This window comes from Lagopus muta, chromosome 5, assembly GCF_023343835.1.
Source record: "Lagopus muta isolate bLagMut1 chromosome 5, bLagMut1 primary, whole genome shotgun sequence".
Lineage (NCBI taxonomy): Eukaryota > Metazoa > Chordata > Aves > Galliformes > Phasianidae > Lagopus > Lagopus muta.
This window is the reverse complement of record NC_064437.1, coordinates 35760724-35774657: the sequence shown is the minus strand read 5'-3', so window position 1 is coordinate 35774657 and position 13934 is coordinate 35760724. Positions and strand designations below refer to the sequence as shown.

The following is a 13934-nucleotide window of genomic DNA, read 5'->3' as shown; positions in this document are numbered from 1 at the left end:
GTCTGCTTTAATATCTCTCTGGCATTTTGCTGTTCAATAACAAACCAGAGAAACTGAATTGTTGCTTATAGGAAAAAAGATTAAAAAAAAAAAAAGAATAGTTTCTCAAAGCTGCTGTGGGATACACATTAAATAGAAATAAGAGCCTGTTTCACCCTAAAGTCTATGTAGAATGACTAGACTAGGTTAGCAACTATAACGAGATAGAAAGAAATTTTGACTTCTCAAGGAAATGGAGAAGGCCATGAAGTCTTTATAAAGTATTTGCTCAAATGTATCATTACCATATCATCCCACCACACCTTCTTCATTTGGAATTTAGACAAAGGCTCTGCGTTTTTGGCAAAATCATTCGATATTTCTTCTGTAAAAATAATAAAACAAAAGTTTCCAGCATTCGGATGATTGCTGGCTCTTGTGTGGCTGGCTTGGAACATCGGTGAGATGGCCCCAGATCGGTCTGCAAAGGGCCACACAGGGGAGATTCGCTTTGACAAAGGCAGTGAGCAGTTTTGGGAAATTATCTTCTGGTCAGATGGGGTCTTCAGCCAGCCAGTATTCAAAGTATGATAATGAATTGAATTACTTCTGACTACACAGGTGAATTTCTGGCTCCAGGGAAATTAGAATTTCACCCTGTGAACCTAGCACAGTAAAAGTAGAAATAACACCCTTGGAGCTTAGTCTGGAATGACTTGGACTATATACAATTTCCACTGATACTTAATACTCAACAGCTTGTACTGTCTGGAGTAAATTATCCCATCGATGGATCTATTAAGCCTTTCGGAAGTTGATGAAACACAGGGAGAAATGATTTTCCTTTCTATGGAATATAAAGTCAGTGGCAAATCACCAGATAGCTCCGGGTGGACGGAGGAAATACATCCCTTCGGATTTGTCAGCCATCATACACATATCAGACACATGAGCAGAGGGGGTCCAGAAAGCACAAGTACCTTAAAGGTTAAGACCTTGAATTTTTCATAGTCAATAGCAGCAGAATTTTCCACTATTATTGTAACCTGAGCCTCATTCAGGACCGTTTGGGGAACGACTCGAAAAATGCCGCCGGGTCCGACAAGACGGAGGTTGAATTTAGCGTTGGCTCCCTGTGAAGAAAAGCAGATACTGCATTGCTTTTGGTGAATGATGCATTTCTTAAAGCTTAAGCTGGCTCTGTTTCTTCAAGCTGTATGAAATTAGAATCAGTCTTACTGCTGAGAGCCCTCTGTTCTCCATACCCAGGGAAAGAAGCTTAGCTATATAATCCCTTCAGCCCTGGTCACGAGACATGTAACTTTTATGTAAATAGATTGACAAGCTCGGTTATTCTTCCAGTCATAATGGAAAAACCCTGTGGTGGGTCTGGCTAGGAGAAGCAATCTTTTGGTAAGAAGTTTTTGGCTTTCTGCCTAGTGCTGCAAGATAGTGCAGGAGAGAGGGACAGCACCGCTTGTGTATGGGCGTGGAAGTTCTGCCTTCTCCTGGTCCCTGCCGAGGGGAGATGACTGACCCGCCCAAGCCAGGACGATGGACCTGTCAAAAAATCCAACCTGTAGTTTAAGAGCTCACATCGCAGAATGACACGGAGCTGTGAAATTGTGCAATTTCCAAACAGAAGTGGGACCTGACATTTTGCACCGACTGGGTTAAACTGGCCCTGAGTTGTGGCCTCTGAGCCTTTTGGAAGTTGGAGCACTTGGGAGCAGAATGAAATGTGATACACGTCTGACAGCTACAGGTGAAGGGAAAGCCCAAATCCCAGCGTATAGATAAACCTTCTAGACAATAGAGGAGAAGAGAAGTGGTGATACCTAAGTTAGCAGCACTGGTGTGTGAGATGGCGATGGCGTGCCAGAGTGCCAGACAAACTTTAAAATCAGCTGCAATATGGAGAAGAAAAAATGAAGTGGGATTCCTACATCTCTGCCTTACAAGGGAGCCCACTGAACTACGTCTCTAACGTCACTGGTTTTTCCAGTAGTAAAATGATTACACTGGGGCAACAAGCTGCATTCCCTGCCTAGCTGGTGCTGCGTTCTGCCCCCACAATCAATCTTGAGGTGAAGAATTTCTAATAGCAACTTTTGAACAGGATAACTTTGCTTTTCTATTCCTGAGGGTTGTTACGAGCAGTTCTTGCTGCAGCCCTGCCCCGTGTCAAGACAAAAAGTATTCCATGGTAGATCCCAAGAAAACAAGAGTGATCCTGGATCTAAGTACAGTGGTCTGAGTTGGCCGGTTACAGAAACCCCTGCAGCTATGCAGGAGACAACAGGCTTCCTTCTGCCAGGCGTTATGGCACGCAAAGCAAAGCCAGAGCTGCCGGATTGCAGGGAATGGTGCCGGTGGGGAGAGGTGGATGTCTGACCACAAGAAATCCTCTGCACTTGAACCGGCGGTGCTGTGGGGGAGAGTGCTATCTCCCTTCAAAGGCTCAGTGATTTTTGACAGTGTTATCCGCCCAGTCCAGATCTGTGTGGAATAAGCCCTGCTGCACATAGCAAAGCAGACAGCCGCAGGACAGAGGAGCAATGGAAGGGACAATGACACCAGGCCTTTAGTGGTGTCTGCTGGCTGAAGAGAGTGGGGTGAGAAATTTCTGTGTGATGTTCTTGCAAGATGGCATTTCCATCAAACTGTAGGCCTGAGACAGGCCGTGATTGTGGCTTCCTTCTCACCTGGACCACCAGAGACATCAATGGCTGTTAGAGACATAAGTTTTTACAGGGGGGAAAACATTGCTTTCTGTGTCTTGAAACAGTATCAGTCTGTAGTGGAAATACTAAATCAGGGACTGAACCAGTGATGGAACATCTTGTGGGAAGGCAGGACCAGCACAGGTGCATGCTATGCAGTTGAGTAGCCGGAAGGTCTGGAACCAGGATCCATCCCTTCCCAGACCTCACTGAAGGATTGGCAGTGGAGATGATAGTGTCTGCCACTGGGAATCCCTACCTACCTGACACCTTCTGAAGGTAAGCAGCTCTTTTATTATCATGGCGCTTTCTATCCCATGATAGCATTACAAAATCCTATCCCTACAGAGTGATGTCTTATGTTGTACTAGGAAGCTTCTTGAGAAATTTGAACTATTAGCTGTATTTTCTGCTTAGTTTATAGTCTAACATGCAGCCCTGAGTATTTTGTCGGTCTAGGTGATACGTATGTATTTGGTCTCCAAATAAAAGAGATAGGTTTTGTTTCTTCTGCAGCAACATCCTCAGTGACAATAGTGAGATAGACGCAGCACTGCTTTGAAAGCAGTCATTTATCTGCTTGCTGCAGTGCAGTTGGAGGGAGGTGGAAGAAGCTGGTGGGTTTGATAGAGTACAATACAGTCAAAACAGCACAATACTGAGAACAGTTGAATAAGAGAGCTCTTTCCAATGACAATACAGTTGTCAGATGCATTAATCTCTCTTGTCACTGCCTACTCTGAGACTAACTCAGGTGGATGCCCTTCCTGCAGTACTTAGCTTAGGGATCCCTATAGCAACCATCACAATAGTATCTGTGAGTGTCAGGGGTCAGCTAGATATTGGGCTGAGATGGATGGAGTTGTCTTTTTTTTTCCTTTGATCAGTTAGTTTGGTGCTGGCATAATTTTTAAGATGACCTAAAAATATGGCTCCAATGGGAATGATATTTCAAAGCATGAATTACAGACTCTGGTTGTAACATAAGTTCTAGAAGGATAATACGCTGCCATAAATACAATGTAAGGGCACAGACAGAATTGTTTCCAGAGGGCTTATGAAAGGTATGGACGGAAACTTAAAGCACTTAAAGTTGCTAAAGCAATTGGGGCTTCAGTAGTTATCTAAAGGGAATATGTTCCCAGACTTCATGCTGACAGCAACTGAACATAACCAACAGACAAAGGAAATGCATGAAGACTCTTCAATTTCAGAGGTCTTCGAGAGGTGGGCTGCAGATTTGGGACCTGTGCTCTTCTCTCTGACATAATGGTCAGACTAAATGATGTATGACAAACTAAATATGCCTTGGAGTCCAAATTCTCTGTGGCAATGGTCCTGGCAAGTATTTTGCTTGCCCTAAGCTTTCTGGGAATGCACGTGAAAGAATTCAGTTCTAAAAAAAAACTGAAGGCCTGACACTTGCCACTCTGATGTCCATTTCTATCTTTGTGAAAACAGGGCAGGAAAACTCACAGTTTCCATGTACCTGATCTGAATCATTGACAGTAATCTTCAGCCCTCTCAAGATTTCACCCTCTGGGGGATGCTCATACATGGTCAGTTCAAATCTGTTCTGGGGACCGCTTTCTCCATAAAATGTCGGCGGATGGTTGTTGAGGTCGACCACCCTTATAGTCACCATGGCAAAGGCGTATGCTGAGACATCCCCTTCTGGGCTGACTTCTGATGCCTGGACAAAGTTAAGAGAGAGAAAAGAGATGAAGGAATATTCCCTTCTTAGCTGCAGCTGGCTCCTTCCTTAGTTCCATGTTTGGGTCTTGTTTTGCATGCACAAATCAACTTAACAGCAGTTTTGTACTAGCATTCACAGTCTTATGTTGCTGTAGAAATCTCAGTCCACTTTGCAGTGGAGTTCACGATAATTAGAAAGTGTGGTAATAATTCAGTCTCAACCAGCTCTGATGGAGAAAATTCTTGTTTTGTTCTTGAGCTTAGTATTCCACCCTAGGTAAAAACAGTCCTCTAAAGACAGATAACTTGATACAGACAAGATAATTGCTTGCCCAAAGTATTTATGAAATGGAAAAGGAAGATGAACTTGACATTTGCTGAGTACCATAGGTATTTAACTGGCAGAGTTCTGGAAGGGCAGCAGCTTTGGATCTCTGAGAGGTAAGACGTACTTGAGGTATTCAGGCTGCGTGAAATTTGAAAGAGCAAAATGACAGTTCTGTTCTTGGATTTGCAATTCTGCTTTGCCATCTGGATAGACTTCATTTAAGCTGGGTATAGGTTGTATAGATGAGCAAATCTAGCTGCTGTTTTTATTAACTGAAAGACAAAATCTGTTTAAATTAAACAATTGCAACATGCAGACTAATTCACCTCCTTCAATTTAAGGTGTTTTTCCTGTCAGGACAGAAACTGTTGGAAGAAAAAACCACATCCCTAATGGGCATGTTTATGCGAAATGGCTTAGAAACAAAGGTGCTGGTCTGCTGAACCCCTCTTAAAAATACCACACTTGCTGTCTTCCCCTTAAAATATTAGGCTGTTCACTCATTTGGCATTACAGCTCTGCAACATAAAAATGTGATGGATTTCCCTAAAAGATTGTTGTCTTTTTCCGAGGATGGAAAGAAATATAATCATCTTGATGTAGATGCAGTTAGAACTGATAGCAGTAGCCAAGGTGCAGCATTAATTTGACTAGATATTATGGGGGGGTTGTAAATTATTTCTCAACTCCCATATGTATCACTGTATGGATTGCAATGCCTCTGGTCACACCGAGATAAGGAGCCACACCAACAACTAGAGGGAGATTTCCCCACTAGGGCTCCTCCAGGAAGGGGCAGTAGCAGGGTAAATCGAGTGCAGCCAGGTCCCTCAGTACATACCTGAACTCTTAGTTCATACACTTCTTTCTTGAGCTGATTTGGACTTTTTATAACAGAAATGGCTCCAGTGGTGTTGCTGATTTCAAAAGAACCTTCACTTCCTGCAATAAACCAAGATAGTCTAGTTAAGTGCCGTTCTTCCTGTTTCTTGAACCAGCGTGATATTCTTAATGAAGTGTGCAGTTAGTATATTTGTCTGTATGTGTATCCACTCCTATCAGCGGCTATTTTTGAAAAGTGAAGCATTTCTATGCCTGCTTGTAGTGTGATAAGAGCACAGATGAGGGCCAACAAGAGTTTCCTCTTCTAGGAGCAGCTAGGCAGAGCTCTGACCCCACAGGCAGCTGCCCTTGCTTTTCTCTCTCCCATGCTGGCAAGGTTCCCTTTGAGCCTCAGCAACCGGGCCTGCACATTTGGTTTTCCTTTCTGTTATGCTGCTGCCTTTACATGTTGGTTTAGATAAAAAACAAAAACAGAAACAAAAACCACTACTCATTTTAATTAGCAAATGCATACATAATTAAGCTTCTGAGCAACAAGAACATTGCTCTTGCTAATATCAGCTAAGGTGAGAAGTCTGACAATTTATCCTAAAGAAGCACAGTCACTCATTCTGTGAAGAGCGGCTTGGGAGAAGCATCTTCTGGCTTTAAACACCCAATTTGTTAAACAACACTCATTTTCTTGCAAGGCGCCAGCATGAAAGGGGACTTAGGAGAATCTAGAGTAAAGCCTAGGCTCTTTTCACAGAGGTTGAGACAGCTCCACAGGCAGGACGAGGCTGCAGGCTGACTTTGGTCCATGCAGTGTAACTTCCATCTTTCCGAACAGAAAACCAGTTACAGGGCTTTGATTCTTTTCCACTTGGTGAATTTGCCCTGCTCAGAGAGGGAACGGCCGGCAGCTGGGAACCCATCCTACCCTATGTGCCCCAGTCTCACCCATAGGATTGTCCGCAGGTTCTGCTTTGTTGCAGAGCCTACCACTGAAAGGATGTGAGGAAAAAACCCTTAAAATGAAGGAACTTGAGGCTTTTAGAAAAGAGGATGATCATCTGAAAGCCCAGTCATTTTTATTTCTCTCTAACTTAGACCTCTAACTCTAACTTAGACCAATATTAGACACAACATTGAACAGATTGACGTCAATTATTAACATACGTTGACCTGGAAAGCACATCCTGACTGAGAAGGAGCTGAAGTCAATAGTAGTTTCAATTCACAATACCACATTGTTTATTTTTAGGGAGAGAAACTGATAACTCAGGGTACGTAGCAATGCACATGTTCCTCCATTTTGCATTTTTAGAAGGTTAGAGTACTTCCTAAAGTTATCCTACACACTCTAGATTAAAAAAAAGTCTTAGAATAAATGATTTCCCATTTGCTGATTCCTCCCCCCCTCCCCCCCCCCTCCCCAGCCTTCTCTCTCCAGGTAGAAGAGTCCCAATTTTCTCAGCCTTCACTTGTATGGGATGTGTTCCAGGTCCCTCGTCTTTGTGGCCCTGTGTGGAATCTCTCTAGGAGTATTCTGTCTTTAACTGGGGACACCAGAGTTGGACATGGTACTTCAGACATGGCAGAGTAGAGAGGGAGGATCACCTCCCTTGACCCAATGGCTAAGCTCTTTTTAGTGTGCCCCGTACACCATACACATATCTTTGACAGCTTCCCTGGTTCATCTGCCTTCACGTATTTTCCTTCAACTGTTTTTCCCCTTGTTTAGCTTCTTTCTGTAGCACTTCTATGTTCTCATTCCTCATTCTCCACCTTTCTTTTTACCTTTCCTCATTTTTCATCTGTTTTCCTATTCTGCAACCCCTATTCTACCTATTCTCTTGCATCAGGGGAGCAGGTACTTATTAAGCATGATCCCATCCCACATCAAGATAACATCCGAACTTCAACCCTCTCCATCCACTCTAGACATTGCATTTTAAACAATGTAACACACTGAAGAATATCCTGAATAGCTCTGCAACTGAACTTTGCATTTTTTGCATGAAACTGTGGGGTCCTGGGAGTCTGGGTGCCCAGTTATTGTGGAAGTCCTGTTTTGAAGGAAGAAAGAACCAAATGAAACTAAAGATTTAGCTTGGAGCTAAGCAGTTGACTTCACCTGCTAATGAGTTGTCAATTCAGGTAAGGTTTGTATTTATGCCATTGAAAGACACCCTACAGTAGACCTAATGAAACGCATTACTGCTTTGATAATATCTACTTTCTTACAGTACGGTTGACAGATTCTTTTCACTAGTAAACATCATTTCTTCCAAGAAACCAGAGATTTGGCAGTTTATGAACCCCAATGAAAGTGTTAATAAGAACAGTCCTCTTATTGCCATGTCTGGGTCTCTCAATGCATTTTCTCATTTCCTTGATCAAATTGTAGAGATGTTCAGTGGCACTGAATGCATCTCCCTTCATGTTTTTTTAAGCGACAAGCAGGCTACTGATGCTTAACAAATCAACTACACTAACAACTCCAAGCACAGTGCTGCGAAGCGGATACTGAAACTCAGTGAATCTTACCTTGCTTTTTGGTAGGCATGGCCCTGGAGTTGTTTGAGATATTTGGTGCTATTCCATGTAAGTTTGTCACAGCATTATTAACCTGTAGGCTCTTCTCTCTCTAATTTCATGTCACATCTAGATTTGACTTCCCTTCAGATTTCGTATAAGCCAAGTCTACTCACCGTTCACGATGCAGTAATGAATGCTGTTTGGATTTCCTCTGTCTCCATCAAGTGCAACAACAGTGAGGACCTCAGAGCCCTGGGGTGAAATAGGGAATTATGGTTTGTGTGTTGAGATCAAAAAGCAATGAAATTACAATGGTGCATTAATAAACTGAATTTCAAAGAGTCCTTCTGCAGTAAGGCATAGAGGGAATGGTGGTACTTTTGCTCATGATGCATGGGGAAACCCCTGAGGTTCATTGATTTCCAGTGAGAAAATGTTTCTGCAAAGAGACCGTGCCTGTTTGCCTAGTGCCCAGCCTCTTGTCCCTCTCTTCAGATTTGGAGCAGCAGATCTGAGACCTGATCGCTTCAGTTTGCTACCAAGATGGTATGTGGTAGTTGCTGGTTCCATGGTAAATACGAATTTGTGTGCACCTGATAGTTATTTGAAGATCTATGTGTAACTCTCAGAATAAGTCTATGTTCCATACATTCCAAACATCTGCAAAGAACGCAAGTGTTACTCTGCCCGGCAGAAATGTAACAGCCTATGAACTGAGCTGCTGTGTACTGTCACACATTTGCCCCTGAGGAGGAGAACGAGGCAAATGGGGTGCTAACACATTGACAATAGTCTAAGGCTAGGTATTTCATAAGTAGATACCATTTCTTATCCTATGTATGAAGAAAATTTTAATTAAAACATGTATCAGGGTGAAAGTTGATCCCTATTCAGTACTGTGCCTCTGCTTAGGTAGAAAGAAAACTGATGAGTTTGCAGCTTTGGGAATGATATGTGTCTGGAAGCATCACCAGCATCAAGACTACTGTATGGCTAAAGTGCCATGATACACTGACTGGATAAACTCTACGCTCTCTTTTGAGCAGATCTGACAGTAGGACTCTGTATTCCTTAGACTGTCAGTGATATATAAGGAGGTGTATCTTCAGCAGTAGGCATAGCAACAAACAGTTTTAGGACAACTCGTCCGTGGTTCTCCTCAGTTTGCCCCTGCTTTCTTAGTATTCTGGTGCATTTGGACCTGGGAGGATTTCCTGGGCCCTTCCTCCTGCCTAGCTGAGCAGAAAGTACCCTGTGCTACTTGGTGTCAGGTTCACCTTGGCCCAGATGAGATATTGAGAGGATAGTGCAGCAGCCCAAAGCACACGTTTATTTTGGCTGAAATGTGAAAGACTGCACTTCCGCAGGTCAAAACCAGCACTTACTGCAAGCGTATCCTCATAGACGTATCCATAGTAGGGAGTCCCAATGAACATGGGGGGAGTGTCCTGAACATCCTCCACGTTGATGGTGACAGTTGTTGTGGCTGAGAACACTTTGTTGTCTCCCCTCAGCTTCCCACCGCCATCCTAGAAGAGAAGTCGCTGTCAGATCCCTCTGCTGAAGTATGCAGGCAATTTCAGGGAAAAATTAAACAGGTGAATATGACCGAAGTCTTGTGTAGCATAAGTGTAAGCATGGTAGAGCACAAACCCAGGAGCTGTGTGACAGCCACAGCATATAAACAATCTCTAGGGACCTTACCACCATTGGCACTGTGCTGGTGGTACAGCAATGCCAACTACAGAAATGCCTCACGGTTTTGGAAGCCACAGCACCGGCTGGAGGTCAGTGGCCATGCTGGTGTGAATTGTTCTGGGCATCTGCTGTGCCCGTTCTGAAAGTTCTGGATTTTGGAAGAGATTTGCTCCTTACTGCCCAAAAGCAGCATTTAACCCAAGTTCTGTTATTTCTCTTCAAATGAATCCTGGCTAAATAAATAAATAACAAGGTCCATACATTTTTCGCAAAACAAGAAACGTAAAGCCACTGTAAGTAGCAGTGAAATTATTCTCCTTCCACACATGCGGCCACCAGCCTTACAGCTCTCTGCAGGATCCTGGAAGACTTTACTTCAGAGTCTGAATTTTTAATGCCTGTTATGAATCCTCAGCCATGCCGCAGGCACTGCACTACTGAGAGTGACAGTGAGGAGGAAAGAATTGCAGCAGCATTTGTGGGATTGGTGTGAGATCCTGCCACAACACAGTGGAGGCATGGAAAAAAGAAATATCCACAGACTCTTCCAGAGCTCTGTCCCTGTTGTAACATGGTTGTGTACCGAGCAGCACCGGGGAGTCCAAAGGGACTGATGCATCCCAAAGCTGGGGCTGCGTGCAACAGTGCATGCTTCTGAGTGAATCTCAATGTGTAAGGGTGACTTGCTGCATAGGAGCTCACTGTCCTGGCACTGGAGCCTGAGCTCAGTGTGGGGAATTCGCCCCTGGCCCCCTCCAGATGTTGCTCAGCAGCAGGCACTGGCCAGCTTTCCGCCTCACCTCTCCATGGTACCCTCCATTCCTTCAGACGTGGCAGAGGGAGTGACTGCTGTCTCAACAAACTTCTAAGTCACGCTTCTGTTTGACCTAAGCTGCCTTACTCAAATACAATCCTTCACCTCCTCCACTTGCAGAAGAAAGCTTTTTACCTTGGCTACCACGACAACAAAATGCGTTCTTGACTTCTCGTAGTCCAGGGTGATCCCCGATTTGATGCGCAGGACGCCGCTGTGACGGTCTATTGTAAACTTATTAGCATGGATGTTCTAGAGAAAAATGAAAGGAGAAAAGGCAGAAGATTACAGGTATGGAAACAAGATTGCCGTAGGGATTAATCTTTTATTTCATCTGCTAAAGGAAAAGACTAGAATAATGATACATCATTCACCCAAACTGTATCTGATGAATTTCACCTCTGTGTGTTTATGAAAAATTCATAAACGAGCCATGAGCCTTTCGTTATTCAGAATAAATCAGTTACTTCAAAGTGGGTTTTCAAAATCTTTTCCGTAGTGAATTGACACCTAAAAGACACCTGACTTTCAAAAGGGCCTAAAAATGTCTCCCTCCCCTTTCGGCGAGAGTCCCTAACTGCACACCTTTGGTTTTCCGTATCTATGGTCACTGTCACAGTCTTTGTCCTTTTGGTGACATCACTACCTGCCCACACCAGACTTTACAAGAATGCTGTTTCTGAGCAACTCAAGAATTGTGTGAAAGGATGCAGCAGCATATTTTTAATAAACAAACTTATTTAGTAACCTTTCTGTTACACAAATATATTAGCTAGACCTGGAAGCTCGAAATAGCTGTTCCTGGCTTTGGAGTCTGTTGGCTTACTGGAAAAAGCCCCGTGCAAAACTGAATCCTGCACATAATTGCATTTTAATTGGCTCATAATTGGTGAAATCAAAACTGAATTTCAACAAGGTGTTCTTTCTCAGTGTGCCCGAGCTCTTAACCAGATTACCTTTAATACTATGTAAATATATTCCAACTTGTCTCCATACTGTATCTAAGGTACATACTGCAACAAATTGGTTCGTGTGTTTTTTTTTTTAAATTCCACTGCCTATTGAATAAGGGAAACTACTGCTCATCTGGAGGAAAATGCTTACAGAAATAGTGGATTTGAAGGGCATTGTGTAAAAAGTTGCCCTTTTGGCACACAAACGTCTGTCCAGCTTCAAATATGAAAGCTTTCTGTTCTTCCCCAGAGGGCAACACCAGGAAGACTGGTTGCAGTGCGCACTGGCTTCATCAGAAAGAACACGTAGCACTCTATACTGCGATACAGGTTTCAATTTTGCACCAGCCTGCTGCATCCAAGTACAGACAGGGTTTCCATGCACTTTTCCTTCTGAAGGAAGCTATATCGTGCTTTTGATATCCCATCTGCACACAGGGTTACAAATTAGACTTGCTCTCCCATCGGGCCAAAGAAGGGGCCAACAGGAGCCATGCTGTGATGTGCCAGAGTGACAGTGGAGACCCCAGCTCCAACGCCTGCCTGCCAGGCTGCGCTTGACTGCTTCATGGCAGACAATATCCATTTCCCAAAGCTTATTTTCTTGTGCATGCTACAGAATTGGCCCTGTAGACACTGGTAGCAGCTCAATCCTCTGAATCTTAAATGAGAGATGACTCTTAAAAGTACAGATAATACTTTACCTGCAAGAAGTAGGTGATACTTCCTCCAGAACCGGTGTCTCTGTCAACTGCCTCAATCTTAAAGATACTGCTGCCAGAAGGAGAGTTCTGTGACCAAAAACAGATACTACAGTGAGACAGAAGTGGCAAACCAGCAGAACTACAAGAAGTGAAAATGGAGCATGTAAGGAGACAGAGAAAGAGTGCTCATAGAAAGAATATGAATGAATGAGGGAATCAAACAGGCAAGAGATTAAAAATGGAGGAAACTGAAGCAAAGCTTTCTGGAATAATCAGGAGGGAAAACTGCTAAAAGAGCGTACCCTATTTCCACTGAAACCAATTCTAAAATCACATTGTGGAACTTACCCACTAAGTAGCATGCCTTAAGTCTGAACTGACTTTGGCCAACCCCCATAAGAATGCAAGTTAGTCCTCCACATCTTGTGACTTTACTGGAAGCACACCAGCTCGCTCCTCTTTACATTCTACTGAAATACAGTATGCAAAGAAACTTCACCAACCTCTGGGACTTGGACTATGTAAGGTGTATTGATGAACTCTGGGCTCTCATCATTAGCATCCGTTACAAGGATCCTCACTTTCTCTGAAACCTGGATTGGAATGTGAAGAACACGTTATGACTGGAGCTGATTTACGTGAACCTGTTCATTTTCCTACTGACGTGCGGCCAAAGGTAATGAAAAGATGTATTGTAATACAATGTCTTTGCACTAACAAAACTGAGCACATAAAAGAAAAAAAAAATCAGAAAATCACAAAAGCCAGAATAACTAGCCGTGTGGAGAACACCCAGGTATCTCTAAAGTAAAAAAGGAGTCTTAAAGCACTTCATAGGTTATAGACTGGGGCTAACTTACATAAGTCATTTTTCTTCTTAGTGGGATTCTAACTACCATGATGCATTTTACAGGAATTCATCAAAGACCATGTAAAAGTTGGCACCTGACAGCCTAGAGCGTTAATATCTTATTCAATATCATCTGACCAGGTCAACAGCACTCAGAATTTGGATGTATGAATACATTCTTTTAATATTTAACAGACTACCCTCAGCAATCTGCCTTTTTAAAAAATATGGAACCAAAATATATTTGATCAACCAAACTTTCCAGATTTCTCCAGAGTGGGCATGTGGATGCGATCCCTTTAGTAGCTATTTACAGAAATGGTGAGAGCCATTGTCTCTGTAGGATGTAGTTGCACCCCAAGCATAGGATGATCTCACTCCCCTTGTTTGAGATGAGGAAGATCTCTAGAGTTGTCTGGTTTTGGGGGTAGTTAGAGGGTCACATTTTTGTGACACCTCCAGAGGCAAAGCCCAGGTCCTCTTACTGGCAGTCTAATATCGTGCCCACAAGAACATTTATCTGTAAATTGTAAATGCCAAGGAAATTTGTAGAACTAGGACTGGGTGCTTGTTCCTCATGCCTCATATAAGCCCTTAATGATTATACATGATCAAAGCTGTGTTCAGCAGCAGACAAGAAAACCACCTTGGCCTCAGCAAATCTTCCTAATGTCACACCAGAGAAACACTGCGGGGGTGGAGGCCAGTCAGCTTTTGCACGTCCAATTCTGGTTCCAGTCCTGTTACACTTCTTGGGAAAAAAACAAAAACAAAAACTTCAGCTCTTTCTTAGTTACGCATCCCACTGAGCTGACAGTGAAACTTCA

General features: G+C 43.3%; 1 protein-coding gene across 5 annotated transcripts in view; it reads right to left on the bottom strand.

Moving 5' to 3' along the window:
- Positions 1–13934, bottom strand: part of CDHR1 (cadherin related family member 1) — an 80268-nt gene that overhangs the window by 14567 nt on the left and 51767 nt on the right. For all 5 annotated transcript variants that reach the window (XM_048945246.1, XM_048945245.1, XM_048945247.1 and 2 more), the window contains 8 exons: positions 12761–12850; positions 12258–12344; positions 10736–10852; positions 9474–9617; positions 8262–8340; positions 5567–5667; positions 4192–4395; positions 960–1112 (listed from right to left, as the gene is read on the bottom strand). In XM_048945246.1, coding sequence (XP_048801203.1) covers positions 960–1112; positions 4192–4395; positions 5567–5667; positions 8262–8340; positions 9474–9617; positions 10736–10852; positions 12258–12344; positions 12761–12850 — 975 coding nt within the window. The remainder of the gene's footprint in view (positions 1–959; positions 1113–4191; positions 4396–5566; positions 5668–8261; positions 8341–9473; positions 9618–10735; positions 10853–12257; positions 12345–12760; positions 12851–13934) is intronic.